This window comes from Mandrillus leucophaeus, unplaced genomic scaffold, assembly GCF_000951045.1.
Source record: "Mandrillus leucophaeus isolate KB7577 unplaced genomic scaffold, Mleu.le_1.0 Scaffold527, whole genome shotgun sequence".
NCBI lineage: Eukaryota > Metazoa > Chordata > Mammalia > Primates > Cercopithecidae > Mandrillus > Mandrillus leucophaeus.
Genome location: NW_012105664.1, coordinates 1,205,857 through 1,232,736, shown reverse-complemented (window position 1 = coordinate 1,232,736; position 26,880 = coordinate 1,205,857). Strand labels below are relative to the sequence as shown.

Here is a 26,880-nt window from a genome sequence, read left to right as displayed (position 1 = left end):
GAGGCAGAACCAGCTGGCTGTGGCTGTGATCCCTGCAGCCCAGGACCCTGGTCCCTGCTGTCCCCTCAGTGAGAAATGAACGATTCTTCACAGAGTTGCATGGGACAGCATTGCCTCCCCCTCCAGCCTGGCCTCGGGCAGCCTTCGACCCCCAGTGTCCTCTCAGGGTGAGGGACTCTTCTCCGCACCTCTGCAGGACGGCATGAGCCACCACCAGCACAGTGATGCCTGTGGCATGCGGGCCTTCTGCCCCCTCTCAAGGGCAAGTCTAATAAAGCCAAGTTCCGGGACCACAACCACGATGTGTACAGAGTGGTCACCACTGCTGAACTCCCTTAACCACCTGGAAGGCAGGCGTCCCGGCCCAGGCTTAACTGCATTCTCCAATGAATGAAGACACGATTCTGGATGGTTTATTTTTTGTTTTTGTTTTTGTTTTTAGTTTGTTTGTTTTAGAGACAGGGTCTCACTCTGTCACCCAGGCTGGAGTGCAGTGATGTGATCACGGCTCATTGCAGCCTTGACCTCCTGGCCTCAAGCGATCCTCCTGCCTCAGCCTCCCAAAGTGCCAGGATTACAGACATGGGTCACCGTGCCTAGCCTTACCAGCCCTTTAGTAATAAGCACTTTTCAGAGAACTGAAGCTCTTCAGCCTGGAGATGAGGCACAGATATCACCCTGGACACTGGAAGTCTGGTTGGATGCTGGGGTCAGCGAAGAACAAAATGACACTGGAGAACAGAGGCTGTGGCTTGGCTGCCTTGCCCCTGCAGGAGGAGCCTGGACTGGCCCCAGGTGGTGCTGCCTTTGCTGTCCTAGGAGGGGCCTGGCAGGGTCCTTTCTATCCCGGAAATGCTGTGATCAGAGCCAGTAAGCTCCCACTGGAAGCTTCACCTGCCCAAAGTAGAGTCTGCCTTCATCAGCACAATTCACTCAGTGACTGTTCTGGAAGGTGCAGGGCTATCAAAAAACAATTTTAAGTCCCTGCTTTCAGGAAGTCAAGCATAACGAATAACATGCATCCATGAGAACTCTACACGAGGGGCTGAGGTCTCTGGGGCTCTGGTGAGCCATCCACCCAGACTGTGCGCTAGAACCCAGGGGAGGGGACAGCAGGCTGCAGGCTGCAGCGCGGAGACTGGATGGAAGGGGGTTTGGGGACTGGGGGGGTCAAGAATGAATCCGGGCCCGGCTCGCACGCTATGCGGCAGCAGTGAAGCCCGAAGCAGGGACATGTCTAGTGGGTGAGGCTGAACACCAAGAGCCTTGGATTCTGAGACTGAGCCTTGGGGCCCCTGGAGGGCTGCTAGGTGGTTCTGAGCAGCAGATGAAGCTGGGATTCGGGGCCCCAGAGTCCTTGAAGTGCACTGTGCAGAATGTCCCCAGAGGGTGCTGGCTTGACCATTACTGTTTCATTGACCATTTTACTACTATTTACTACCACACTACCACCAAGTTTTACCATTGACATTTACACTATTATTCACTTACAGAGAATGATTAAAATAAATGTGCAGTTTGAAAGGCAAACTGCAGCCGGGCACGGTGGCTCATGCCTGTAATCCTAGCACTTTGGGAGGCTGAGGCGGGCAGATCACGAAGTCAGGAGTTTGAGACCAGCCTGGCCAACATGCTGAAACTCCATCTCTACCAAAAATACAAAAATTAGCCGGGTCTGATGACGCACACCTGTAATCCCAGCTACTCAGGCGGCTGAGGCAGAAGAATCCCTTGAACCTGGGAGGCGGAGGTTGCAGTGAGCCGAGTTTGCATCACTGCACTCCAGCCTGGGCAACAGAGCAAGACTCTGTCTCATTAAAAAAAAAAAAAAGAAAGAAAAGGCAAACCGCATTACTATGGTCCACAGAAAACCAGTCACATGAGCCACCAACAGAAGAGAACACAAACTAAGACCAAGGGAAGCCATGTTCCTAGCACTGTGCTGTCCCTGCTGCCAGCTGAGGCTTGGAGGCGGCCTACCCTGCTGATCACACGGAGGAGAACCAGGGCTCCGAGGCCACCCGCACACACCGGGGTGGCATCCCCGACACTCCTGTGGGGAAGCAGCGTTGCCGTGCCCTGAAGCCTCATGTCTGAGACGGGCAGGCAGCACCGCTCTTATCAGCCGGCTGGACAGTTTTACATCTCAGGGAAGGGCACCGTGTCATGGATGTAAATGAAACGGCACAGCAGTATCTGTGGTTTCTAGTGGTGATGAAGTCCAGGTGCTGTTAATGGAGGAAATGCTAAGTTGCAGTTAGACATTAATGACAATAAAGATGCAATGCTTTCTCATGGTGATACATGGGGCCCCAAATTCTCCCTAGACCTCTGGACCCAGCGTAAGGCCCCTGTGCCTGCTGGCCAGGCTAGGGTTTGGGGACCTTACCACGGCATGTTTTCTTGGTGAGGCCATGCCAACATTCCTCGTTTCTCACACTTAGGACCCCTCCCAGGAGTGGGGGGAATGCAGCCCTCCAAGGAGCCGGTGGTCTCGGGCCTGCCACCCACAGCCAGAGGTTTCCGACCCCAGGCCACTGGTGTTTTCCCTGCCAGTGTAAGTGAATTCTGGAAGGAGGGTGCCTGGGAGGTGGGCGTGGGGGTGGTGGGTGGCTTCAAGCGTCCAAAGACCAGAGGGAAGGCCCTGCCTCATGGAGCGCTGTGAGCAAAGGCCAGGAGGCACCCAGCACCCCGAGTCCATGCCAGCTGGCATCGGGGGAACGTGGAGATCAGCCTCCCGGGGGCCGCCACCTCCAGGGCCCTGCAGGGAACAGGGCTGCCCTGAGCGTGCCAGGGCTCTGGGAATGTCCCCCCACTGCCGTCACATCCCAGTCACCTGGCTGGCGGAGGGCCACCAGAGAGGAAAGAGTTTGAAAAACCAAAGTCCTTTCTGCCCCAAAATATTTTTTATTCTTGCATTACATTTGTGTTTCCAATTGTGAATAAAAAATGCTTAGAAAGTGGTTACAAAACAGCGTGAACTGGACAGGAGGAGCAGCTGGCCCTGAGGGTCCGTCACGTCTCCACTTAGACGGCGTGAAGTGGGCCTGGCGTCTAGGCGGGGTCAGTCAGGCTTCTCACCCTCAGGATCTGGAAAACAAAACCGCGCACTCACTGTGGGCCCGCTGCGGTGCTGGCCGCTCGCCGAGGCCGGGCCCTGACGCCCTCCCGAGCTGCCGACAGGAAGGCCGCGCCAGCTCTGCCGTGACCCACGCCCTGTGTAGATGGTCTTGTCCTCAGCATAGCCCTGGCAGCCTCTGTCACCTGGGCCACCCTTCTCTGTGTGACCGGTCAGCACACTGAACGGCTGCCAGAAACCCAGACGCTCAGCTCCTGGACTGTCCGGAGCATCTGGGAGCGAGCTGCCCCCAACACCCAAAACAGGAGGCTCTGGGACGAGCGCTCCTCCTCCCTCCATGCAGAAGCTCGAAGGCTGGCGCTGCAGCTCTCTGAGGAGGTGGCCCCACAGCCATGGCAGCCCCCACAGTGGACCGGGCAGGAGACACTGGGACCCTCAGCTTGCTCACGGTGAGGCCTGCGATGCAGCATGTGCAGGAGGGACTGCAGTCAGCTGGAGGCTGTCTTTAGTGGGAGGCCGGGGGGCTGGCTGCCACCATGCACCGTGCCCCCAGGATGAGTCCCCACCCTGGATGGCCACTTTCCCTAAGGCCCCTGTGCCTACCAGGAAAGCCACTGCCCCTTGCATAATACCCGGGCAACCCCAGCCCCAAGTCCTCTCTCAACAGGCCCAAGCTCGTCCAAGGACCTCCCACCTCCCCTGAGCTCGGCCCACCTGGAGCAAAGAGGGTGGCCCCAGGGGCTGCAGCAAGTGATGCAAACCAAGCCTCCTGGAGACAGGGGCTGCAGGTGTGTCTCGCTGACCAGGAGGCTGGCTCCCTCCATCATGGGCACAGCCTGTGGCACTGCTAAGCGTAACCAGGTGCACAGTGGTAGGAAGCCCAGCCAGCTAACCCGACCGGCAGAGCTGACTGTGCTCAGGGCCCAGGCCACAGCTGGCAGGGGCAGTGTTGGGGGCCAGGCAGCCCTGCCAGATGCCCTGCTCTCAGACCCCTGCCAGGGCCAGCCCTGCCCAGCATCCGGTGGCACCCACAGCCCCTCAGTGCCCTCCTCCAGAGGTGTGGATGCAGCTGAGCCCAGTACTGGCTCCCAACTCCTGTGCTGCCTAGGAGGCTGGTTGGTTTGGATTTTATATGGACAGAGAGTAAGAAAAAGATGTTGTTTCACACTGTTTTCGAGCAAAAGTGTTTATTTTTCTCCTTCAGATATACAATCTCTTGGGGATTCCGTGCCACTGACCACCATGTACGAGGAAGGGATTCACAGGCAAGGGGGACAGGTGAGGGCAGCCCCCACTTCACTCAAGGAACAGGGCAAGGGGGCCCAGTACAGAGAACAGAAATCTCTTACGACAGCATCGTGCCCTGGCAGAAGATTCTGCATAACACCTAGAAAATTCAATTCTAACTGAATTGATGGAATAATAGATTTGAACCAAAATAATGTACCCAGTTCTAATAAGTACAGAAACTATACAATTCACAGCTGGGCAGTCCCAAGCAGCCTGCTTTCCAGCAGGAGGTGGAGGAGGCTGGGGCCTTCCCCTCCCACCAAGGGCTATGTTGTGCCCGCTGGGGACGAGTCCCACTGAAATCTCCAGGAGAAGAATGACCCCGCCCTCCGCAGAGCAGACTGAGTGGTGGACAGGAGAGCGGTCTGCGTGCCAGGGGTGAGCAGAGCCGCAGGCCTCCATGGAAATCATGGAGAAGGGAGGGAAGTGGGCAGGAGAGAGGGCGGCCTCTGCAGCTGAAGGAGCTGTGCTTGTCTCCACAGGGTGGGCGGGCAGCCAGAGTTCCTACGCCCAACACACACCTTATCCTCACAGCAGCCCACTGGCGCCGAGGCACGTTTGCTCGCCTAACGTTTTCTGGTGGATTTCTCATGGCCCAGTGCAGCAGCTGACATTCCCTACTGAGCAAGCAGCTCCGCCAGTGTGCCCTGCCCCAGCGTCCTGCCGTCTCTCAGCCCCTGGATGAGCCCAGGGAACCGGCACTCTACTGAGGACAAAGCAGGGCTCGCCTAGCACTGGAAGCTCTTCAGTACTTAAGGTAGCTAATTCAATGTTTTAAAAAGGCATTTACAACAGAAAACCAAAGATTGAACTTCAGCTTCAGATTTGTAAACCATTCACATCTCTGCAACTTAAAACAGTAAATAAAGATTATCAATGCACAAGCCAATTGCAAATGAAACCTTTTCCGATAATTTTTTTAAACATATCTTTTCATCAGGGAACGGAAAAGCTGGCATTCAAGGCACTGTACTTCTGCAGGGTGACGACAAGGTTCTAACCACCAACTCAAGTATAGGAAGTGGGTGTGGAGACGGCGCGTGGACCACAGGAACCTAGGAGCGAACAGGGTCTGAAGCCGCAAAGGAAGCAGTCTTGCTGCCCACCCGCTGTCCCCCTCGCGGCTGAGTGCTGTGCCCACAGCAGGCGGTGGGGGGGACTTGGAGGCCAAACCACACCTGGTTTCTCCGGGCGGTTCCGCGGGCACCATCTGGCAAGGGACAGGGCAGAAGGCTACGTGATCCGCAGCCGGGCGCCGGGCATGCTGACCACAGGTGGCCGCAAGAAGACCGGCAGCACGGGCACCTGCGGGGGGCTCCAGCTGCCCTGTGCCCCCAGCTGGCCCACCTGGCCTGCCCAGGGCCCCCAGGACACTGGAGCTGGGAGCAGGCCTCCGTACTGACCCAGAGGCAGCGCACAGGATGGGGCTGGGAGGCTGGAGAGGGCAGTACCTGGTGTGGGCACGGACAGGGCCGGGGCGGCTCCGGGAATGACCGTGGTGGAGAGCGGGCCGGGCGCTGGGGGCAGACGTGGCATCCCCACTCCTGCTCGAGGTGCGGTCATCTACAAAACACAGAGACGAGAAGAGGAAGGTACACGTGGCTGCAATCAGCTGGCCTCCCTGAGTGGCCCCCAAGGTGCCACGGTGTCTCCATCCTCAGGAGACAGCGGTCCTGGAAGCTGCGGTGACAGGCACCCCCTCAGGGCTGACACCAGAATGATGGTGTGGGGCCACGAACCATCACCCTCCCTTGTTTGCTTCCCCAGGCTGCAGGCTGATAGTCTCTAGGCCGCACACCCGATGTCCACCAGCCAGAACGGGCCTTGGAGGAGGACTGGTGGGGCCTGGCCCCTGAGGGTGCGTAAGTGGCCCCACACGCCTCTACTCAGCCACCACAAAGGCCTCCTGCTTGGCTGCTCAGTGCCCTCACAGGAGCATGAACCACCCAGGAGCTGGCAGGCGCAATGCCCCAGGACCTGGGCAAAGCAAGCATGCAGGGAGGTGGTGGCAAGGCAGCCCTTCCACTCTCCCAGCCCGGGGAGAAGCCGTATGCGGGGTGTGCCCCAGGAAGGCAAGGCTGCTGGCCACGGGGAGTCACTCCGCTCCACTCCAGGGAGGGCCCCACTGGGCACTGGTCACAGGTGCATGGAGGGCACTCGGCGACTTCCACACCCCTTCCTGGAAATCATGCTCAGCAGCCAGGGCTGGAGGGGCCTCCTCATCTGGAAGGGCCTCTACGGAACTAACAGCTGAGCCCCTGCCCACAGCAAAATGCCAAACACCTCCCCGAGGTGCCTCCATGCTTCCAGTCGACACAGCAGGGATCTCCAGGCGGGCAGGAAAAGGAGTCACCCGCACAGAATGGACAGAGAGAAGGAGAACTGGCCTCGTGCAGATGATAAGACTGTGTGTGCAGAAAACCCACAAGAACGGACAAACCAATTCCTAGAACTAAGAGCAAATTTAGCACAATCGCAGGATATGAGATATGAAAGTCAACCATAGTTTTATATTCTAGTAACAGGAAGCTGGAAAAGGAAATTTAAAGAAAACTAATATTTATGATAGCATTCCAAAACATCAGCTACCTAGGGATAAATTTAATGAAAGATGTATAACATCTTTACACTGCAGAGAAACAAAAAAGATGCCAGTAAATGGACACCACGTTCACAGGAATGCTCGTGTTGTTCGTATGTCTAATCTCACCCAGCTAATCGGCAGACTGAGTACACTCCCAATCGAAATCCCAGTGGGCTAGCCTGCAGAAAGTGACAGGCTGTTCCTAAAACATATGCAAATATTAACGACCTGAAAAAAATCAAGAAATTCTTGAAGAAGATCAATACTGAAAGTCTTTCCTGAGCAAAGATTAAACTTCCTAGAAAACGTCAGTCATTAAGAGAGTGTGGTGTTGCCACAATAAGGGAATTGCTACAGGAAACAAAATAGCAAATTCAGAAATGGACCTACACACCAAAGGCCACTTGACAAATGTCTGCCCAATTCCAATTCAATATGGAGAGGAAGGGACTGGAACGATCAGATATGCATAGAGGAAGAAAACAGACTGACCTCTACATCGGAATATACACGAGAGTTCATTTGAGATGGCTCACCGGACCAAAAGCAATAGCTAAAGCTGCAAAGCTTTTAGGAAAAACAAAATTAAAATTTTTGCCATTTCATGTTCACCACTAAGAAAGCAAAAACAGAAGCCACAGATCAGTAGACTATATCCATTACAGGGTCTTCAAAAAGTTCATGGAAAATACATATCATGAAAAAACTATGCATGACTTTCAAAAAAGATCTTCGCAGCCAAGTACACTTGTACTAACTCATGATAACATGTCTGAAGAGGAGGCAGTCTGAGGCACTAAGAAGGAGAAGATTTCAGTTTGAAAAGAGCCTCCATCACAATAACGTGAATTCTGCCAAGCAAGAACCAATATCACCTGGATGGTGAAGCTTGGGTGGAGAATGGTGAGATCACTGATGCTTTCTGAAAAGTTTACGGGGTCCATGCCCCCAAAGAAAATAGCAGTTTACAAATGGTTGACTTGTTTTAAGAAGGGATGGGACCATGCTGAAGACAGAGCCCACAGTGGCAGGCCATCCGTATCACTTGGTGAGGAAAACACTCATCTGGTCTGAGCCGTAAGTGCAGAGGACACTGGATCACAGCAGAAGCAGTGGCCAACACCGCAGACATCTCAGTAGGTTCAGCTTACACAATTCTGACAGAAAAATGGAAGTTGAGCAGACTTTCCACTCAGTGGGTGCCAAAATCACTGCACCGAGATCGGGCGCAGGGAAACAGCAGAACTGTCCGTGGAAACTTTGAACAAGTAGGATGGAGATCCTGAAGCTCTCTTTGAACTGTAACGACATGAAACATGTTTTTCCCAGTGTGGTCCTGAAGACAAAGCGCAGTCAAGGCAATGGCGCTGAGGGCTGGAAGTGGTCCCATCAGAGCAAAAGTGGGCCAGTCAAGAGCAGAGATTGTGGCAACAGCTTTTGGGATGCTTAAGGCATTCTGCTTGCCGACTTTCTGGAGGGGTAACAAGGAATAGTGGCATCCGCTTAGTATGAGAGTGTTTAGGGAACATTAGCCAAAGCTTCAGCAAAACCCCCCCGGGAAAGCTTCCCCAGAGAGTCCATCTCCATCATGACAGTGCTCCTGCTCATTCCTCTCAGCAAACAAGGCTGATTTTGCAAGAGTTTCCATGGGAGATCGTCAGGCATCTACCCTGCAGTGCTGATTTGGCTCCTTCTGACTTCTTTTTGCTTCCTAATTTTAAAACATCTGTAAAGGGTACCCATTTTGTCAATTAATAATGTAAAAAAGACTCAATGGCCATGGTTAAATTCCCAGAACCATTAGGTCTTTAGGGAGGGACTAAATGGCTGGCATCATTGCTCATAAAAGTGTCTTGAACTTGATGGTGCTCGTGTTAAGAAAAAAGTTTATATTTCTTCTCTAGTAGCTGTAACTATAGGTATGCGCCACCATGCCCAGCTATTTTTTTTTTTTTCGACAGGGTCTTGCTCTGTCACCCAGGCTGGAGTGCAGTGGCACCATCTCAGCTCACTGTAGCCTTGACCTCCCGGACTCAAGCGATCCTCCTACCTCAGCCTCTTTAGTAGCTGTAATTATAGGTATGAACCACCATGCCCAGCTATTTTTTTATTTTTATGTTTTTTGAGACAGAGTTTTGCTCTTGTCGCCCAGCCTGTGGTGCAATGGCGCGATCTTGGCTCACTGCAACCTCTGCCTCCCGGGTTCAAGCGATTCTTCTGCCTCAGCCTCCTGAGTAGCTGGGATTACAGGAGCCACCACCATGCTGGGCTAATTTTTTTGTTTTTGTTTTTGTTTTTGTTTTTCCTGTACTTTTAGTAGAGACAGGGTTTCACCATGTTGGCCAGGTTGGTCTTGAACTCCTGACCTCAGGTGATCCACCCGCCTCAGCCTCCCAAAGTGCTGGGATTACAGGCATGAGCCACCGTACCTGGCAGCCCAACTAATTTTTGTATTTTTTGTAGAGATGGGGTTTTGCCATATTGCAAAGGCTGGTCTTGAACTCCTGGACTCACTCAATCCACCCACCTCAGCCTCTAAGTGCTGGGATTACAGGTGTGAGCTACCATGGCCAGTCATATATTTCTTATATGTATCTTTTAATTTCATTGTTCTGTGAACTTTTGGAAGTCCCCTTGTATACGACAAAAGATATATAATGAACACCCACAAATCAATAATAAAAAGATAAACAAATCAACTTTTAAATGGTCACTATCCTTGACCAGTCACTTTTTAAAAGATGGCTGATAAGAATATGAAAAGGTGCTCTAAGGCAAATTAAACAATAATGAGAAAACTACTATTAGACCTCAAATTTTTTTTGCAAATAAAATTTCAACTACAATGTTCTACACACAGTATTTTAAAAGTCACAAGAAAAGATAAGGCAATATAAAGAAAAACTAGGTCAAAGAGCAAACAAAAACTAAAAAATATTATGTGAAGGAGATACAAGATAGAGATTTTTGGTAGAGAGTTAGAAACCATTTTTTTTTTTTTAAGATACGGCAGATGTGGTTAAAAAAAAAAAAAAATTCAAGTGAAAAACACAATAACCCAAATTAAAAACTGAATAGATAGGTTTAACAGCAGTTTAGACACAAAAATTTACTGACCTAAAATCTAAAGAAAATAAAACAGGAAGGTATGATTCATTCAGAGGAAAATATTTAACTGACAAAAACATCCCCAAGGAAGCCTAGACATTGGACTTAGTAAACAAAGGCTTTAAATCAAATATTCTAAATGTGCTCAAAGAACTCACGGAAGCCACGGACACAGAACTGCAGGAAGTCAGGAAAATCACACAGGAACACGACGAGGATATCAACAGACAGGAATTATGAAGGGGACCGAGTGGAACTAGAAGAGCTGAAAACAGTAACTGACATTTACAAATTCACTAGAGGGGTTCACTGGCAGATCTGAGCAGGCAGAATAAAGAATCAGCAAGCTGGAGACACTTGAAATGATTGTGTGAGAAGCAGAGGAAAAAGGTGGCAGAGTGGACAGAGCCAGAGGGGTCTGTGGTCCACCACGAGGTGGATGAGTAACACACTGCGGGAGTAACAGGAGAGGAGAGCCCAGAGATGAAGGTAACTCACGCTGCAGTGACTCTCCACGAGGGGGCCAAGACCATTCAAGGGGGAAAGCAGTTTTCAACAACTTCTGTGGGGAAAACTGGATATGCACATACCAAAAAAAGAAGGTGGAGCCCTGCCTTGCCTCACAAAAATCAACCCTATCCCAGCACTTTGGGAGGCCGAGGCAGGCGGATCATGAGGTCAAGAGATTGAGACCATCCTGGCCAACATGGTGAAATCCCGTCTCTACTAAAAATAAAATAAAATAATTAGCTGGGCATGGTGGCGGGCGCCTGTAGTCCCAGTTCCTTGGGAGGCTGAGGCAGGAGAACTGCTTGAACCCAGGAGGTGGAGGTTGTGGTGAGCTGAGATTGCGCCACTGCACTCCAGCCTGGGCAACAGAGTGAGACACAATCTTAGGAAAAAAGAAGAAGAAGAAAAAATCAACTCATTCTAAATGTCAAAGCAAAAACCAGAAAACTCTTAATAGAAAACTTAAGGAAAAGGTTTCACGACATTGGATTTGGCAGTGATTTCTTGGATATTACACTAAAGGCATAGGCAACAAATGAAAACAAGACAAATTTTAAAACTTTAGTGCATCCAAAGGCACTACCAACAGATCATGTATCTGATAAGGGATTAATATCTGGATTATGCAGAAAATTCCTAAAACTCAACAATGAATTAAACAAGCTGATTCACACATTGGCAGAAGACTTCAATAAATACTTCTTCAAGGAAGACATAGAAACAGCCAATAAGCACATGAAAAGCTGCTCAATGTCACTACTTAATTAGGAAAATGTAAAGCAAAACCACAAGATACCAATTCACACCTGAGAGGATGGCTCCCATCAAAAACCTGAAAGGATGGCCAAGTGCAGTGGCTGACGCCTGTAATCCCAGCACTTTGGGAGGCTGAGGCGGGTGAATCACTTGTGGTCAGGAGTTCGAGACCAGCCTGACCAACATGGTGAAACCCCGCCTCTACTAAAAATACAAAAATTAGCTGGCGATGGTGGCAGACAACTATAATCCCAGCTACTCGGGAGGCAGGAGAATTGCTTGAACCTGAGGGGTGGAGGTTACAGTGAGCCGAGATCGTGCCATTGCACTCTAGCCTGGGCCAAAGAGCAAAACTCTTGTCTCAAAAAAAAAAAAAAAGAAAACAACAAAAAAACAAAAACAAAAAACCCAGAAAGGAAATCTTCTGTTGGCACAGATGTGGAGAAACTGGAAGTTTTGTGCACTGTTAGTGGAAATGTCAAATGGTATAGCTGTTATTGAAAACAGTTCCTCGAAAAACTATCATATAATTATCATATGATCCAGCAATTCCACTTCTGGGTTTATACCCAAAAGGATAAAAGCAGGATCTTGAAGGGATACTATGTTCACAGCAGATTAATAACAGCTAAAAGATGGAAGTCACCCAACTATCCACTGACAGAAATGACAGACAATCCCATAACAGGATTCCACTGAGAATGGATGTGGTACACAGATACAATGAACTATCACTCGGCCTTCAAAGGAAAGGAAATCGGACATGCTACAACATGGATGTCATCAAGGGTGCCCTTGGAGGACATTTTGCTAAGTGGAATAAGCCAGTGGAAAAAGACAGACACTGTGTGATTCCACTCTGTGAGGTACATAGAGGAGTCAAAGTCAGAGAGACCGGAAGCAGAATGGAAGTTGCCAGAGGCTGGGGGAGGGACAATAGGGAGTTATTATTTAATGGGTACAGAGTTTCACACAATAAAAAAAGGTGGAGATGAACAGTGGTGGTGGCAGCACAGTATTCTGGATTTATTTATTTTTGAGACAGCGTCTTGCTCTGTCGCCCAGGCTGGAGTGCAGTGGTGCGATCATAGTTCACTGCAGCCCCGAACTCCTGGGCTCCAGCAATCCTCCCACCTCAGCCTCCCGGGTGGCTGGGACCACAGGCATGTGCAACCACGCCTGGCTGATTTTCAAAAGTTCTGATACATACTACAACATGGATGCACCTTGAAAACATTGTATCAAATGAAATAAGCCACTCACCAATCATACACATACTGTATATGGTTCCATTTATATGAGGTACTTCGAGTTGTCAAAGTCATAGAGACAGAAGGACGGACAGAGGCTACCAGGGCCTGGGAAACCAGAGGTGCCAGAGAGAGGGCTGGGGAACTAGTGTTTAATGGGGACAGAGTTTCCTTGGGGAAGATGAAAAGGTTCAGTGGATGGATGGCGATGGTTGCACAGTGCTCTGAATGTACTTCATGCCACTGAACTGTACGTTTGAAAATGGGTAAAATGGTAAATTTTGTGTTTTATATTTTTTGCCATGACAAAAATAATAGTTAAAAAAACCCTTATACTTAAAGAGAATCCAGAATATCTGAACAACAGTTAGCTCTGCTAATCCTGAACGCCGACATAGCTGGAGCCCAGGCAGCAGAGATGAGCGGGCCCAGGCTCCAGGCGCAGCCTCACAGAGCTGTGGGGCCATGTTCAGGATTCCTGACTTTGTCCTAGAATAATGGGGTTCCACTGAGAATCAATCTGAGGACTCAGACTGGCGGAGGTGTACCTGTCAAGAGGGCCCTGCAGTGGTTCAGAACGGAAGTCACAGTGGTGCAGCTTGGGAGTGTGGATGTGGAGAGAGGGAAACAGATTCAGCTCCAGCATCTGGAACAGCAACAAAGACTGACAGCCGGGTCAACAGCCAGTCCCGGAAGATCTCCACAGACCGAAAGCACCGAGTCTGCTCTCCTAGCACAGTGCGGCCACACGAAAACACACTGACAAAAGGTCATCTGAAAACTAACAACCACACTTACTTCCAATAGCAACAGAAATTATACAATATCTTCAAACAAAAGTTAATGAGAAGCTGCACACTTTGGGGATGCAGCTAAAACCATCAGTGGGCACTTTATACCCTTGAATGCCTACATTATCATGGAAAGGCTAGAAATCAATGAACATGTCTTAAGAAACTTTCCAGAACAACAAAATTAACCCAAAGATAGAAGGCAAGAAATAAGAAAATAAATTAATGAAACACACACTAAAGACTATCAAACACAAAATGTGTTCTTCGAATGGGCTAATAAAATGTACACCCCTAAGGAGACTGCATAAAGAAAAAGAGCAAAGGGGAGGCAGAGAGAGAGGAGGCAGAAATCACCACATCAGGAATGAAATCAGGACATCACTGTAAATCCCGCAAATGGAAAAAAATAAAAGCTATTATGGATAATTTTATGGCAATTTACAATTTTAGATAAATTTAGAGGAGAGATACCAATCGCCAGAAAGGCAGAATTTAACAAAACGAAACAGAAAATCCAAATGGTGTGGAAAGTTCAGAAGAAATTGAATCCATAGTAACAACTGGACCCTCAAGGAATGAATAGGTGTGTGATAAATACAGCAAAAATGTCAGTCAGAGTGTACGCAGTGGGTCTAACTAAGGATGTTCACGGCAGAATTTTCAACTCTCCTGTGTGTTTGAAAATTTGTAAGGTAAAAGATCATAGAGGAAAGTATCCCACGCTAAAAAAGAGAAAAACAAAACTCCAGCCCAGATGGCTTCACAAATGACCTTTACTAAGTATCTGAGATAGAAATAACACCAGTCTTCCACGAACCCTCCAGAAAGCTGGGAAACAGCAGATGCTTCTCCAACTCGCGCTGACATCAGAACAAGTTAGGTGTGAAACCTGGGACAGCAGGTCCTCACTTCTGCCCCACGTTGGCTCAGGTGCGTGTGAGCTACGGCCCGAGGCTGGTGTCACTTGGGTGACAAGCACAGCTGCCCTGGTCTCCAGCCTGGGCACAAACAGAACCCAGGCAGAGGTGGGTCCGTCCGCCAAGACCGGGGCCACCTGCTCTGAGTGCAGGGCTCGGGCTGCCCAGGCTGGGGCTGCTGCTGTATCTGAGCTGTGGAGTCACAGCCCCGGCCTGGCCTGGCCTGGCCTGGCCTGGCCTTTCCACCTGCCAGCTGCAGAGCTGTGGGCGCGTCGCTCACCTCCCAATCTGTAATGTGGAGAAGCCTAGTTCTTGGGGCTGTGGGGAGAATGAACTCGGATCATGAGAGTGAAGAGCTTAACTGGACACCCCTCTGCCACACAGGGCACTAGCAAATGCTGGAGGCAAGGCTACCCCACCCCAGGAGCCCCCGCCCCGCCCGCCCGGCACTCACAGCCCGCGCCTCGCCAGGGGCAGCCCAGCCTGCCTGGGCCTCCATGTCCTGCAGCCTCTGGGTCTGCTTCAGCTGGTTGAGCGTGGGCTTCAGCTGTGCGGCCCCCACCGTCTTGCTCGTCCACTCATCCACCAGCTTGTGCAGGTCGTCCGTGAAGGTGCCCTTCTTGTTGTTGCTGTTGTTCACCTGCGCCTGGACGTGCAGGGCGGGCTGGGGGCCTGGCTCAGGGCCTGGGGCCAGGCTGCTGGTGGAGGACCCTGGGGAGTCACACACAGGCCAGGATTGGTGACGCCACACATGCGCCCAGGCCCCCAGTGGGCTGGCCGCATTCGTTCTTACGTGACAGCTGAGACAATGGTCTCACTTGGGCCAGGCAGCACCTTGCTTCAAGAGGCGGTCGGACTAAGGGGCCTGGCTGCCCAGGGTCAGACACGGTGGGGCATTTCCATGGGCTGTGCCAGGTGGCCATCACCCACCTCAGAAGCCAGGCCAGGGGACAGGACCCTGTAGCAGCCGGCAGCCTCTGCTCAGCATCCACTCTGTGCCCACCGCTGCCCGTCCCCAGACTCACGTGTGAGAGAGCTCAGGAAACTCCTGGCACAGCCAGACACACTGGGCTTCGGCGTCACGGTGCCTAGAGTCAGGTTCCTCGGGCTCTCTCTGGCCTGTGCATCCTCAGCCGTAACATGAGGACGCGGGGGCGGTGGAGTACTGTGTGAGCGCTCAGCACACGCGGCTGGCTGGCCTGCAGGCGGCCCCCTGGCCCGCGGGAAAATGCCTGCCAGGGCTGTCTGACTTGCATTCCCATGAATTTTAATGGTCTGGTTGTTTGGAATTCCAGACGTAGAAATTGTCCTGACCAGAGCGTTAGAGGAAGGTATTCATAAAGGGTACCCATGCCTGGGGCTGCCTCATGAGGCCCCACCAGCTCCTGCCGTGGGCTGCGGCCAACGCCCTGCTGCAGGAGCGAGCTGGGAGCCGCTCTGCTGACTATTAGCACACCAGAGCACTCGGCTGCTTCATTCAAAGCATAAACGAGACTTTAAAATTTTTAAATCATACCCTTTCCACGCAACACATGTCATTTCTGGTTGGCAATTTTGAATAAGCCAATTTAAAAATGTTCTGCATAGAAAAACAGCCTAATGACCATCTCTTCAAACAAGCTGTCCCAAAATGTAGTGGACTTTAGTGGCTAGCAATGAAAAAGCACAGACACAGACAATTAAAAATTAGTGATGAGATTTGACACACATGGAGCTATTCCTACATGAAAAGTTCAGCCAGAAAAGAAAAAAAAATTTTTTTCAAGAGAGAAAGATGAGAGAGAGAGAGAAGGTGAGTGGCCCAGGGAGACTAATACCCACTCAGTCCTGGCATCTCTCCTCGTGGGGAGGCACTCATCTTTAGGACTTCAAGGAAATACTCATTCCTATGGTTTTGGAAAAGGAGCCAATTAATGATTGGCAATTCGCGGGTGTTCCGGGGAAGGATAAGCCCGTTAGATGTGAACTGGCGAGACCGCACAAACTCTAGGCGCCACGGAGACACACGGGGGAGCCGAGGGCAGCGATCCCGCCAGGCAGAAGCGAAGCGGCGCCTGGCCGAGAGGCATGGAGCAGGCGCGGGGCAGGCACAGGGCCGGCCCACGCCCGCCCAGCCGCGGGAACCCTGATGTGTACTAGCCACGAGAAAGCCCATGCAATGAGAGAGGACAAAGGGGGAAAAAACCCGGATAATTACTACTGCTGTGTTCTTTGCCTAGGCAGAGACGCTTCAGGGCAGACCCTGCAAGGGAGAAAGAAACGACACAAGACCACAGAGTTAGGCAGAACAGCACACACCGGGACACGCTACCACACTAAGCAAAAGTCGTCAGTGTGCAGGGAGGGGCAGACACAGGCAGCAGTTCAGAGAGAGGGCCGACCCGGCTGGGGGAAACGGGGCAGCCCCCGGAGAGAGGGTGCAGGCTCCCACGAGCTTCGCCGAGGGGGCAGAGGTGCCAGGGCCAAGCCCCCAAGCTTCAGGGAGAAGTGTTTGTCTCTAGAAGCATATTCAAAGAAAAGTAAAAGAGAAAGAAAAAAGAAAAAAAGAAAAAAGCAAAGCACAGCGCTTGGCTTTCAAACATCAGGCTTCTGGGAGCCCCACTGACGGAGGCAGGACACCCTGCTGAGAGTCGGCCACGGGAGCTCTGGAATGGAGCCGGGCACGGCTGGGCTTGGCCGCCGAAGCCCATCAGAGGTTTTCCAAGTGCAAAAAGATACATTGTTTTGCAGGTTGGAGGCCAAGTCTGGATCTCAGATGGCTGCCTCAGGTGATGAGGTCAGCGGCAGGCATTGAGTAGAGGACCCGAGGGTTTCTATCTAGGGACTGACCTCAATGTCTGGGGACACTGCCGCCTCATTAGAAGTCAGTATCTACAAGGGGTAGGGCAAGGCCTCAGCCTGGAACACTTCTGGCCTCCTTGTAATTGGGACCGCCACTAAACTGACTGGTCCCAACTACCCAGAGGCCACCTGGTATACACTGGATGCAACGTCCTAGCCAGTCAGTGCCCAGCCTGGTGGGGACAAGGTCCCCAGGGCAGGCTGGGCCGGAAGGCGCGGCCATCCCCGCTTATCCTTATGGGCAGGCAGAGCTGGGACGGGCAAGAACAGGCTCAGGCTTCCCCAAGGTCACTCAGCAAAGCCACACTAGCACGGAGGCTCTGTCTACACTCCAGCCCACGGCCCCCTGCCAGGAGCACAGTCCCTCCGCAGCAGGGAGCTGTTCCCGAGAGACCCAAACAGGAGCGACTCTGATCTTCCGGGGACTCAGAAAACCTGGCAACATCTGCCTGCCTTCTCCAGAAGGGCCCATGCCTCCCGCCTCGGGGGACAGTGGGCAACTTGTTGTCCAGCTCCTCGGCCCACGCTCGGCCCGAGCTGTGCGTCCTGGACTTGGAAACTTAGCTCGACTGAGTATTTTTAGTCCATTCTGTCTGTTCCTGAGCTAATGTGGGGAAAGAAAGGTGAGGTGGCGTTCTGTTGCAGACTTGACTGTTCAAATAAAAAGGAGGGAGCCCAGCGGGAGGGATTCAGACCAGTAGGCTCTGGGTGAGCAGCTCCGAAGGGCTGTTCCCTGGCTGCTCTGTTCTGAGATGAAACCCTGCCAGGAACACAGAGCTGGTATCCCCTCGATGGCTCACTGAAGTTTGCAGGGGAGGTATGGCTGGTTTTCTGTAGCGCAGGAGGGGCCCCTGAAGTCTGTGATGTAGCCTAGGGGGGATCCAATGTGTAGGGGCACTGGGTGAGCACCAATTTCCCTGGCAGGCTTTGTGGGGGGCTATAGCCCATGGTCCCATGTAGATGGCCCTAAGCCAGGTGCTTCAAAAAGCTGCTCTGTGCCTATCTGGTAGCTCTTGGTGTGGCTGGAACTCTACATTCAGGGCTAATTCCTGGCTGTTGCCATGCTGGGAAGAACACCAAACAGGCCAGCTGCTGGCTGGGAACCACCAGAGGGAGCCTGGACCTGCGATCAGAGCTGGGACTGACTCACCACCCTGGGAACCCGGGGTCTGGAGTGTGTGGACACCGCACCTGCTCAGAGCCAGGGAGCAACCCTGGCCCACGGAGGCCTCCATGGGCCCTTCCTAAACTCGGGCCCCAGTGACCAGTGTGCAGACGGCTCCTAGACCTCCGGGCAAACTGATGGGTGCCAGCCTTTCAAGGCCACTCACTGCAGACAACTGGACTGGGGCAGAGACCTCTCCACACTCTGGACAGCCCTGCCCATCCTTAGGTGGCTCCTTAGTCCACCTCTCCAGAGCCTCAGCCTGCATTGGGCCCTGCCCCTCACTTGCCCACCATGCAGACGGCACCCGAAGACAGCCCCCCCGGCCCCCTGCCACTCGCTCTGTGCCAGGACAAGCACCCCCACCTCCTGTCCATAAGGCAGCAATGGGAGAACGAAGGAAACTTTCAGGAGGCTGCTGATTGATGCCAGGCCCACCTCGGTCTCCCTGTGGGGCTTCCGTCCCTAGCCAGCCCCAGGAAGAGGCAGCGCCAAGGCCCTGGACTGCTCAGTGGTGCTGGGGCGGGGGCTTGGCAGCCTCATCCCAGCTGTTGGGAGATCCGCTGCTTTCTTCCCAGAATGTAAAGTGGCAGCACACAGGACGACAGGAGGGCCGGCTCTTGGACTTGGCATCTCCTGCTTTTGTGCAGCCGACATCGGCTGAAGCCCCGAGGCACAAGCGGAGGCTCCCTCCCCACTCCAGCCCTGACTCACTCCGGCACAGAAACAGCCTGCTCTCGGGTCAACGGCCCTGGCCTCTGGGTGGCCCGAGCACCTGCCCCGTCCAGACCCTCAGCCTGTGGCCAAGAAGACATCTCAACCACGAAGGATTCAAACGGAGGGTGTGTGCCTGGGACAGGGGGCCTAAAACGTGGTCAGCCCCCGAGCGATCTGTCACACTCACTTTTCACCTCACAGGGCTCGGTACCGCCCAGCAGCCCACAGGACAGCCAGGGCAGCTCACCTCCCGTCACGGGCGCCCTGGTGGCTTCACCTCAGCCCCCTTCAACCTCCCACGCGCCCTCAGCTGGTCAGCCCCCACCACGGTCAGCACTGGCTCCTTTTTCACAAGAGAAAAACGGGCATCCAGGGACGAAACCCCTTTTAGGGTGTCTACGTATTGAACAACCATGTTTTTGAGCCAAAAACTGTCTACAAAGCATGCATTGGGAAGCAGGATCCGCCTTGGCTCTGCCCAGGGAGACCTGAGGCTGTCTTCTTGTTGCCCTGAGCTAAATGACCCCACACTGCACTAGGCCCTGTCGCACACAGGCCTGCTCCACAGACAGCCCACAGCGGTGCGCAGCACTGACCACGCTGGCTGCAGAGGGCAGGGGCCGGTGGGCGCAGTGCAGGGTGGGGGCCCTCGTCTCTGGATGCCCTCTACCCCGAGGCCGCCTGAACACCTGCTGCGAAGGGGCTCGCTGAGCACGCACTCTCTCCCCGCCAGGAGGGATGAAAGCATTCCACGGTGGGAGAAGGCCTAGAAGGGACCGTGCAGTGACACCGGAGGGTGCCTGAGCCAAACATGCTGCAGCCAACAGCCAACATGGAGAAAACCCAAAGAGAAATCCCATGGCTCTAGCGTGCAGAGAAAGGCCCACAGGGTGCCAGCACCTGCCCGGTCAGGTGGGAGGATCCAGAAGGACCCGTTTCTAACCAGCAGAACCAACAGAACCATGACCAGAGGTGCCATCTCAGCATCGGCACCTGACCCTCCTCCCCGTCTCCAAGGGCAACATCCCTTAGAATGCACTGGGCCAGGTGAGGTGGCTCACGCCTATAATCCCAGCACTTTGGGAGACCAATGTGGGTGGATCACTTGAGCCCAGGAGGTCTAGACCAGCCTAGGCAATATGGTGAGACCTTGTCTCTACTAAAAATACAAAAAAAAGTAGCTGGGTGTGGTGGTGCAGACCTGTGGTTGGGAGGCTGAGGTGGGAGGATTGCTTGAGCCAGGGAAGCAGAGGTTGCAGTGAGCTGAGATCTCGCCACTGCACTCCAGTCTGGGTAACAGAGTGAGACTTTGTCTCAAAAAAAAAAAAAAAAAAAAAAAGACTGCTCTGGGGCACTGAGTCATGTGAGCTCCCCAGAGCATCTGCTGACCACAAGGGGGCATCTGCAAGCTGGGTGACAGGTCTGTGCCAAGGGGCCCAGCTCATAGGGGTTCCAAGCAGGGGCCTTGCACTCCCTAGGGGTCTGTCCACCTGCTGCTCCCAGCCTCCACTGCTTTATTCCCTGTCCTGCACCTCGAGTCAGCTCAGGCCTCTGGAGGTGCCTGCGGCACTGCCCTGCTCTATCCCTGGGCACAGCCACCTGGGCACCCCCAGCCCACCCTCTGGCCTGGCCTCAACCCACCCTGCCTGGGGCCATTTTATCTCCTCTGATCTTCACAGAGGCCAGGCTCCCTCTACACTTCAAAATTTAACACATTCTGTTTTCCTGGAACTTTCTCTTCCAGGAAGTGAGGTGCCCCACACCAGGAGAGTGAGCTCAAAGCTCTCCCTAGGGCCTAGGGAGCGACGGCTGCACAGGCTGCGCCGGCTGCCCCTCCCTAGCCACGCCTTGGCATCCACCCCGCTCCTCCTCTACTTGCAGCGCGACCCCCGACCCCTCGGCATCTTCCATGCACCCACCTCAGCGTCTTCCTGCCCATCTGCTCACACTACCCCTGCCTGCATCCCTCCCTCCTGGCCTCCAAGCCTGGCGCAATCCCACGGCCTCCGCCCAAGTCCTCAGCCTCAGCGCTCACAGGGCTGCCCCCGCCCCTGCAGTCTTTCCCCTGGAGGTGCCTGGTCTCCTCACAGACCCCACAGCTCTCCCTTCTCTTTTGCGCTGCCCTGTGGGTTACCCAGGAGCGGCAGATGTGCCAGTGGATGGCTCAACAAGAAGTCCAGCCTCCAGAGCCCAGGGCAGAGACAGGAGGGGCCCGTCCCAGCCACATCCCAGCAGAGTGGCAGAGACTTCAGAGGCCTGGAGCTGATCCAGACAGGGCTTGAGAGGTGCCCAGGGCAGAGGCCCACCTGGGCTCTCCCTGGCCAGCAACTTCAGAGTGTCAGGGGATTGGGGGAGACGTTATGGCCCAAAAAGACTAAGACCAAGACTTGCCTGATGGGGGCTAAGCCGTGAAAACAAGCAATACCACAAAACACAGCACGGGGGTGGAAGTGGGGCCTGGGTAGGTGCCATACCCGACAGCAACGCCCTGCACTGAGTCTCCCAGGTGCCCTCGCCCCCAGTGACAGCCCCAGATCGAGCCACACACACAGGAGCCGGAAGAGGAGCAGCAAGTGAGGCACAAGGCCAGCAGGGCCGGGAACCGGCTGCGGAGAAGGAACCACAGCTGGCTGCCATAAGAGGACCCAGAGACGCAGGGGTGTGGGGGGAGGCGCCCACCCCTCCCCAGACTCAACTCAGCAACTCACCAGACACCAGGCCGCCCAGACCCACAGACTAACGGCCCAGACGACACGGTGGCCGAAACGGGGCAGCCTGTTAAACAGACGAACGGGAAGCCCTGGGAAGGCCCTGGCATTTCTACAAGGCCCTTGTGTCCTCGACCTGCCTGCCTGGAGAACGATGACCCACGTGGACCTCTGATGGAGTGGGTGGATGGCAGTGGACGCCTCCCACGGGCATGGCCTCTGGCTCCCAACAAGTACAATGTATCTTTATTGTACAAGCAAAAAGTCACGTGCCCCAAACCAGCATATCCAATCCAATTGTTAAAAAGCTTAATTTTCCTGTTAAAAAGACAAAAGCCTAAAAATCTCGCAGCTTTTGGTTCACTGGCCGATTGTCCTGAGGGTGAAAAACAGACTGCCTGCTTTGGGACGGCCCCAGGCAGGCAGAGCCTTCCCTGGAGATGGAGATCTTGGGCACTAACTGTGTTCCAGGGGATCTGAGCAAGGCTGGGACTGGGTTTTGGCTTAGTAGCGATTGGAGGAACTGCGTCATTGACTTCATCCCTGTGGTCACAGGAGATGACAGGAAAATACAGCAGTTAAAGTGCTCCCACTGGCTGGAGGAAGGGAAGGAGCCGGCCAGGCAGGATGCATGCTCCAAAGAAGAGCTGCCCGGGAGGCCGTCACTCTCCTATTTCGGGTTGGAGACAGCGGTGGGTGAGGAGCAATGACAGAGGGGACCAGACCTGCCCTTCCAGTGGGGAGGGGCTGGGGAGGCCCGAACTGGAGCACGTTCTCTCAGCATTTCCACATGCAGGGCGCGGGGCGGTGGGTAGGCAGGGTACTGGGTGCTGGGATCTGGCCCTGGTACAGAAACCACGCCCTCCAGTGACCTTTAGAACCGTATAGGCTCACTATGTGCATGTCTTCACAGTCCAGACACGCGTGACACACACTGTGCATCTGGAGGAGGTTGGGGTTGTCTTTTTGTTGTCGCTGGAACTGGGGACAGCGGACATGTATATTTGCCACAATTGCAACAGAAAAAAAAAACTACATCCAACATAAAAAAAATTAAATAAATGAGGTGACGAAAAAAACGCAAAGGGCCCCAGACCATCTGGGCAGAGGTGCCCGGGGCGGAAGGCAGGCCAGCCGCTGCACATGCTTTCCGTGCCCAGGCACCAGCCATGAGCATGCACACGCGCTGTGCGGGGCTGGGGGGTAGGCGCGGGCGGCCGCCGCTCCGGGGACCGACTCATGGGGTTCCACTTTGATATTAAATAGGTGACTTCAATGGGGTGGGGGAGGCATCCTATGAAATGTATGAAAGGTAATGAAGACAGGGAGGGGGTCGGGGGAGAAAACCAAGGGCCAGGAGGTGATAAAATACAAAAGAACAAATACAGACAGATGGACACAGATACGGGTCCACTGAGGAATCGAGCACGAGGTTTGCTACTAGACTTATAGGTCACTCTCTCAGACGTTGGGTGGTAAACCGTCCAGCCTGCAAATGAATATAAAGGGAAGAAAACAAAGAGACACTCATCAAGTACAGGTTGCTGCGATTCCTCCTCCACACCAACAGCCACACCAGCCTCGTCACTTAACATCCACGGCTCCATCTAGCCCAGCCCGGAGCACCAAAGCCACTGACCATGTAATGGGAAGGAGGCAGCGGGAGAGCAGAAGAGAAGCAGCCCGGAGAGGGGCGGGCAGGGTGGGGTGGGCGGGGCGGGGCGGCTTCATGGTCACCATGATTTCTCTGGACAGAGATGGTGAGGACAGGAGAGCACCTTATTGAGCAGCTGCTGCTGTCCACGCAGCGTTGACGAGAGAATTTCCTCCTCAAGGCCAAACTCCCAGCTCGAAAGCTGTGCCCTCGTCCCCCCAGCCGGCCCTCTGGACTTTGGAAGGACCCGGTGTTTAGCACCATCTGGCTCCGCTGTGGGGGTGGGGGTGGGGCAGCCAGTGCCTGGGAACTGGCGCCGGAGCACACGGCCGGATGCCAGGTCCCCTGCCCTCCCCAGTCCTAGCCACTTCCCCAAGGTCCGCTCTAGCAAAGCATCACCTCCCCCTGAGCTGCTGACAAGCAAGACTTGGTGGTGGTTGGGACAACTCCATTCCTTTCATCCACAGACTACGTCTTTTTTCTTTTCTTTCTCCTTTTTAAAAGAAGCCTCTCAACAGCCTTTGCCACAGCTCGCAACCCCTCTACACAATATGGGCGTGCTCCTGGGGACACCACTGAGGCCCTACGTGGCTAGCACATGCTCGGAGACAGGCAAGCTGGAAATCACCTTGGCCACGCGCTCCGCCTCCATCACTGGCTAAGCCGGAGCAGATGTCCGAAGACAGGGAGGCCCGGACGGAGCAGGGCTGCTGGGTCTGCACTGCCTTCCCGCTCAGGCCCGTGCTGTCTGCAGTGAGCCCCGCACTGGCTTGGGCAGGGTCCTTAGCGGGAGGGCCTCTGCTGGAGTCAGCCAAGTGACCTGGGCGGGGGGAGAAGAGGCGACAGGCACGATGAGGCCCGCCGGGTCGGGGCTGTGTGGATCGAGTCTGTTCTGCCTGCTCGTTGCTGGGTGACCTTGGGGAAGCTCACATCTCCTGCAGACCACAGGCACATGGCCGCATCTCCCACACAGGAGTGATGGGGAAGAGCAAAGAAAGTGCCCAGTCTCTACCAGCCCCCACTACCGTGCGGGACTTGCGTTGAGCAAATACAGTGACAGAAGACACACCCAGGCACAGAGTGGCCTGTGTACTTCTCATCTCAGTCTTCCCTTAGCTCTGGGAACTGTCTCTGAATTCGTGTAATGGGTATAATTCATGGATGTGTACCCCAAAGGCTGTGGGCTTACAGTGAGCTTACGGTGGCTTGCCTGGCATGCTTGGGGACTTGGGCTCACAGGGGTTCCAGCCCAGAGTGCCGGGGCTCTCAACCAGCAAGCAGGCTGCACTGCTGCTCAGCAGGTCTCAGGAAGCCCTGACACGCAGGGATGTGGGCTGGTGACTGCCCGGGGCCAGGACAGTGCCACTCCAGGACTAGGTGTCAGCTTTAACAAGACTGGGAGATCATCACCGTCCTCCCGTCCTCCCCAGCCCCTAACGACAGCTGCTCAGCTGGCACACACCGAGAAATGGGTCAAAGGAAGCAGCCGCCATCCGTCCACGCAGTGCCCTGCAGAGGAGCAGGTGAGGGAGGGCAGCCTGAGCTTCCCTGGCACAGCCTGCAGCCTAGGGGCTCAGGCCCAGCGCTGAGCAGCCCCTGCCCACTCACGGACCTTGCCTCTCTCTGCATGAGGACAGAGGACCAGGACTGCCTTCATGCTGCAATGACTCCCCTGCTCCAGGGAAGGAGATTCAGTAAGGAGACAACCCCGAGTGGTCTTCGAGGTCCGAGGGTGTCACACCTGCACGGAGCCTACCTCCCAGGCTCACTCAGGGGTCCCCAGGCCCGCTCCCATCCCAGCCCTGCACCCGGAGGCCGACCTGTGCTGGAGGCCACGACCTTGAGCTGCCGCACCAGGGGGTTCAGCAGCTTGCCCGCCTTCAGCTTGCTCTTGCTGGTTTTTCTCCGGCGGCCAGTGGGGGGTGCCGTGTGGAAGAAGCCCACGTTGGGGGGCAGTGGCTTGCCCAGGCGGCGGTACAGAGCCTCGATCTCCTGCTTCTGCTGGCTCTGCAGCTCGGAGATCTCCTTCAGGTGCCTGCAGGAGGGGACAGGAGGGAGCGCCGCTGGGTTTCCTCGGTGTTTCCAATACCGCCAGCCCCTCCAGGAGGGAGGCGCCGTGGGAGAACATGGGGTGCAGGGTGGGCGCCCCGCCTGTGCCTTGGCCTGGACCACTCAAAGCGCCACACGGGGGCTGTAAAATGACACTGTTTGTTCACATCTAAATGGGGAGGTGCCAAGGTGAGGGGCCTCTGGCATCGATGTGCCCAATGGCACGGGCCAGACTAAGGGGCCTCAAACTTCCAAATACCTAGACTCAAACCGCTTCCATTGATACTTACAATGAAAGTCCCAAACACGAACACAGGCGAGGGGAAACCAGCAGGTGCCAGGCACCGGAGACTGCCTCTGTTTATCAGGCAAATGTGTGTTACTTCCCCCATGGGGGAAACAGAGAGTGGAAGGCCAAGGGATGCAGAGGGGAGGAAACAGAGGGGAAGAAGGTAGGGGGGTAGAATGGGGAGGGGAGTAGGCCGAAGGGAGGATGCGGAGGGGAGGAGGCCAAGGGGAGGAAGGTGAGGGGAGAATGGAGGGGGAGGAAGGTGAGGGGAGGATGCAGAGAGGAGGATGGAGAAGGGAGGATGGAGGAGGAGGAGGAAGGTGAGGGGAGAATGGAGAGGGGAGGAAGGTGAGGGAGGATGGAGAGGGGAGGAAAGTTGAGGGGAGGATGGAAGGGAAAGAAGGTGAGGGGAGGATGGAGAGGGAATGGTGGAGAAAGGAGGATTAAGGGGAAAGATGAGGGGAGGATGGAGAGGAGAGCATGGAGAGGGGAGAAAGGTGAGGGGAGGAGGCCAAGGGGAGGACGGTGAGGGGAGGATGGAAAGGGGAGGATGGAAGGGAAGGAGGGGGACGGGAAGATAGAGGAGGGAGAAGGGAGGATGAGGGGGGAGGAAGGTGAGGGGAGGATGGAGGGGAACGAAGGTGAGGGGAGGATGGAGAGGGGAGGATGGAGGGGAGGAAGATGAGGGAGGAAGGTGAGAGAAGGATGGAGAGGGGAGGATGGATGGGGAGGAAGGTGAGCAGAGGATGGAGAGGGGAGGAAAGTGAGGGGAGGATGAAGAGGGGAGAAAGATGAGGGGAGGATGGAGAGGGGAGGAAGGCGAGGGGAGGATGGTGAGGGAGGGTGGTGAGGGGAGAAAGGTGAGGGGAGGATACAGAGGGGAGGAAGGTGAGGGGAGAATGGAGAGGGGAGGAAGATGAGGGGAGGATGGTGAGGGGAGGTTGGTGAGGGGAGGAAGGAGGGGGGAAGATGGAGAGGGGAGGAAGGTGAGGGAAGGCTGGAGAGAGGAGGAAAGTGAGTTGAAGATGGAGAGGGGAGGAAGGTGAGGGGAGGATGGAGAGGAGAGGATGGAGAGAGGAGGAAAGTGAGTTGAGAATGGAGAGGGGAGGAAGTAAGAAGAAGATGGAGAAAGGAGGAAGGTGAGGGGAGGATGGAGAGGGGAGGAAGGT

The 26,880-nt window shown here is 54.4% G+C and overlaps 1 protein-coding gene across 1 annotated transcript in view; it reads right to left on the bottom strand.

The window, feature by feature from the left end:
• Positions 1-2,887: 2,887 nt before the first annotated feature.
• WNK2 (WNK lysine deficient protein kinase 2) overlaps positions 2,888-26,880 on the bottom strand; it is a 191,408-nt gene continuing 167,415 nt past the window's right edge. Inside the window, exons 26-32 of the mRNA XM_011996877.1 lie at positions 25,194-25,408; positions 24,002-24,193; positions 23,110-23,208; positions 16,486-16,530; positions 14,743-14,999; positions 5,821-5,932; positions 2,888-3,090 (exon numbers count right to left, since the gene is read on the bottom strand). Coding sequence (XP_011852267.1) covers positions 3,065-3,090; positions 5,821-5,932; positions 14,743-14,999; positions 16,486-16,530; positions 23,110-23,208; positions 24,002-24,193; positions 25,194-25,408 — 946 coding nt within the window. The 3' untranslated portion in view covers positions 2,888-3,064. The remainder of the gene's footprint in view (positions 3,091-5,820; positions 5,933-14,742; positions 15,000-16,485; positions 16,531-23,109; positions 23,209-24,001; positions 24,194-25,193; positions 25,409-26,880) is intronic.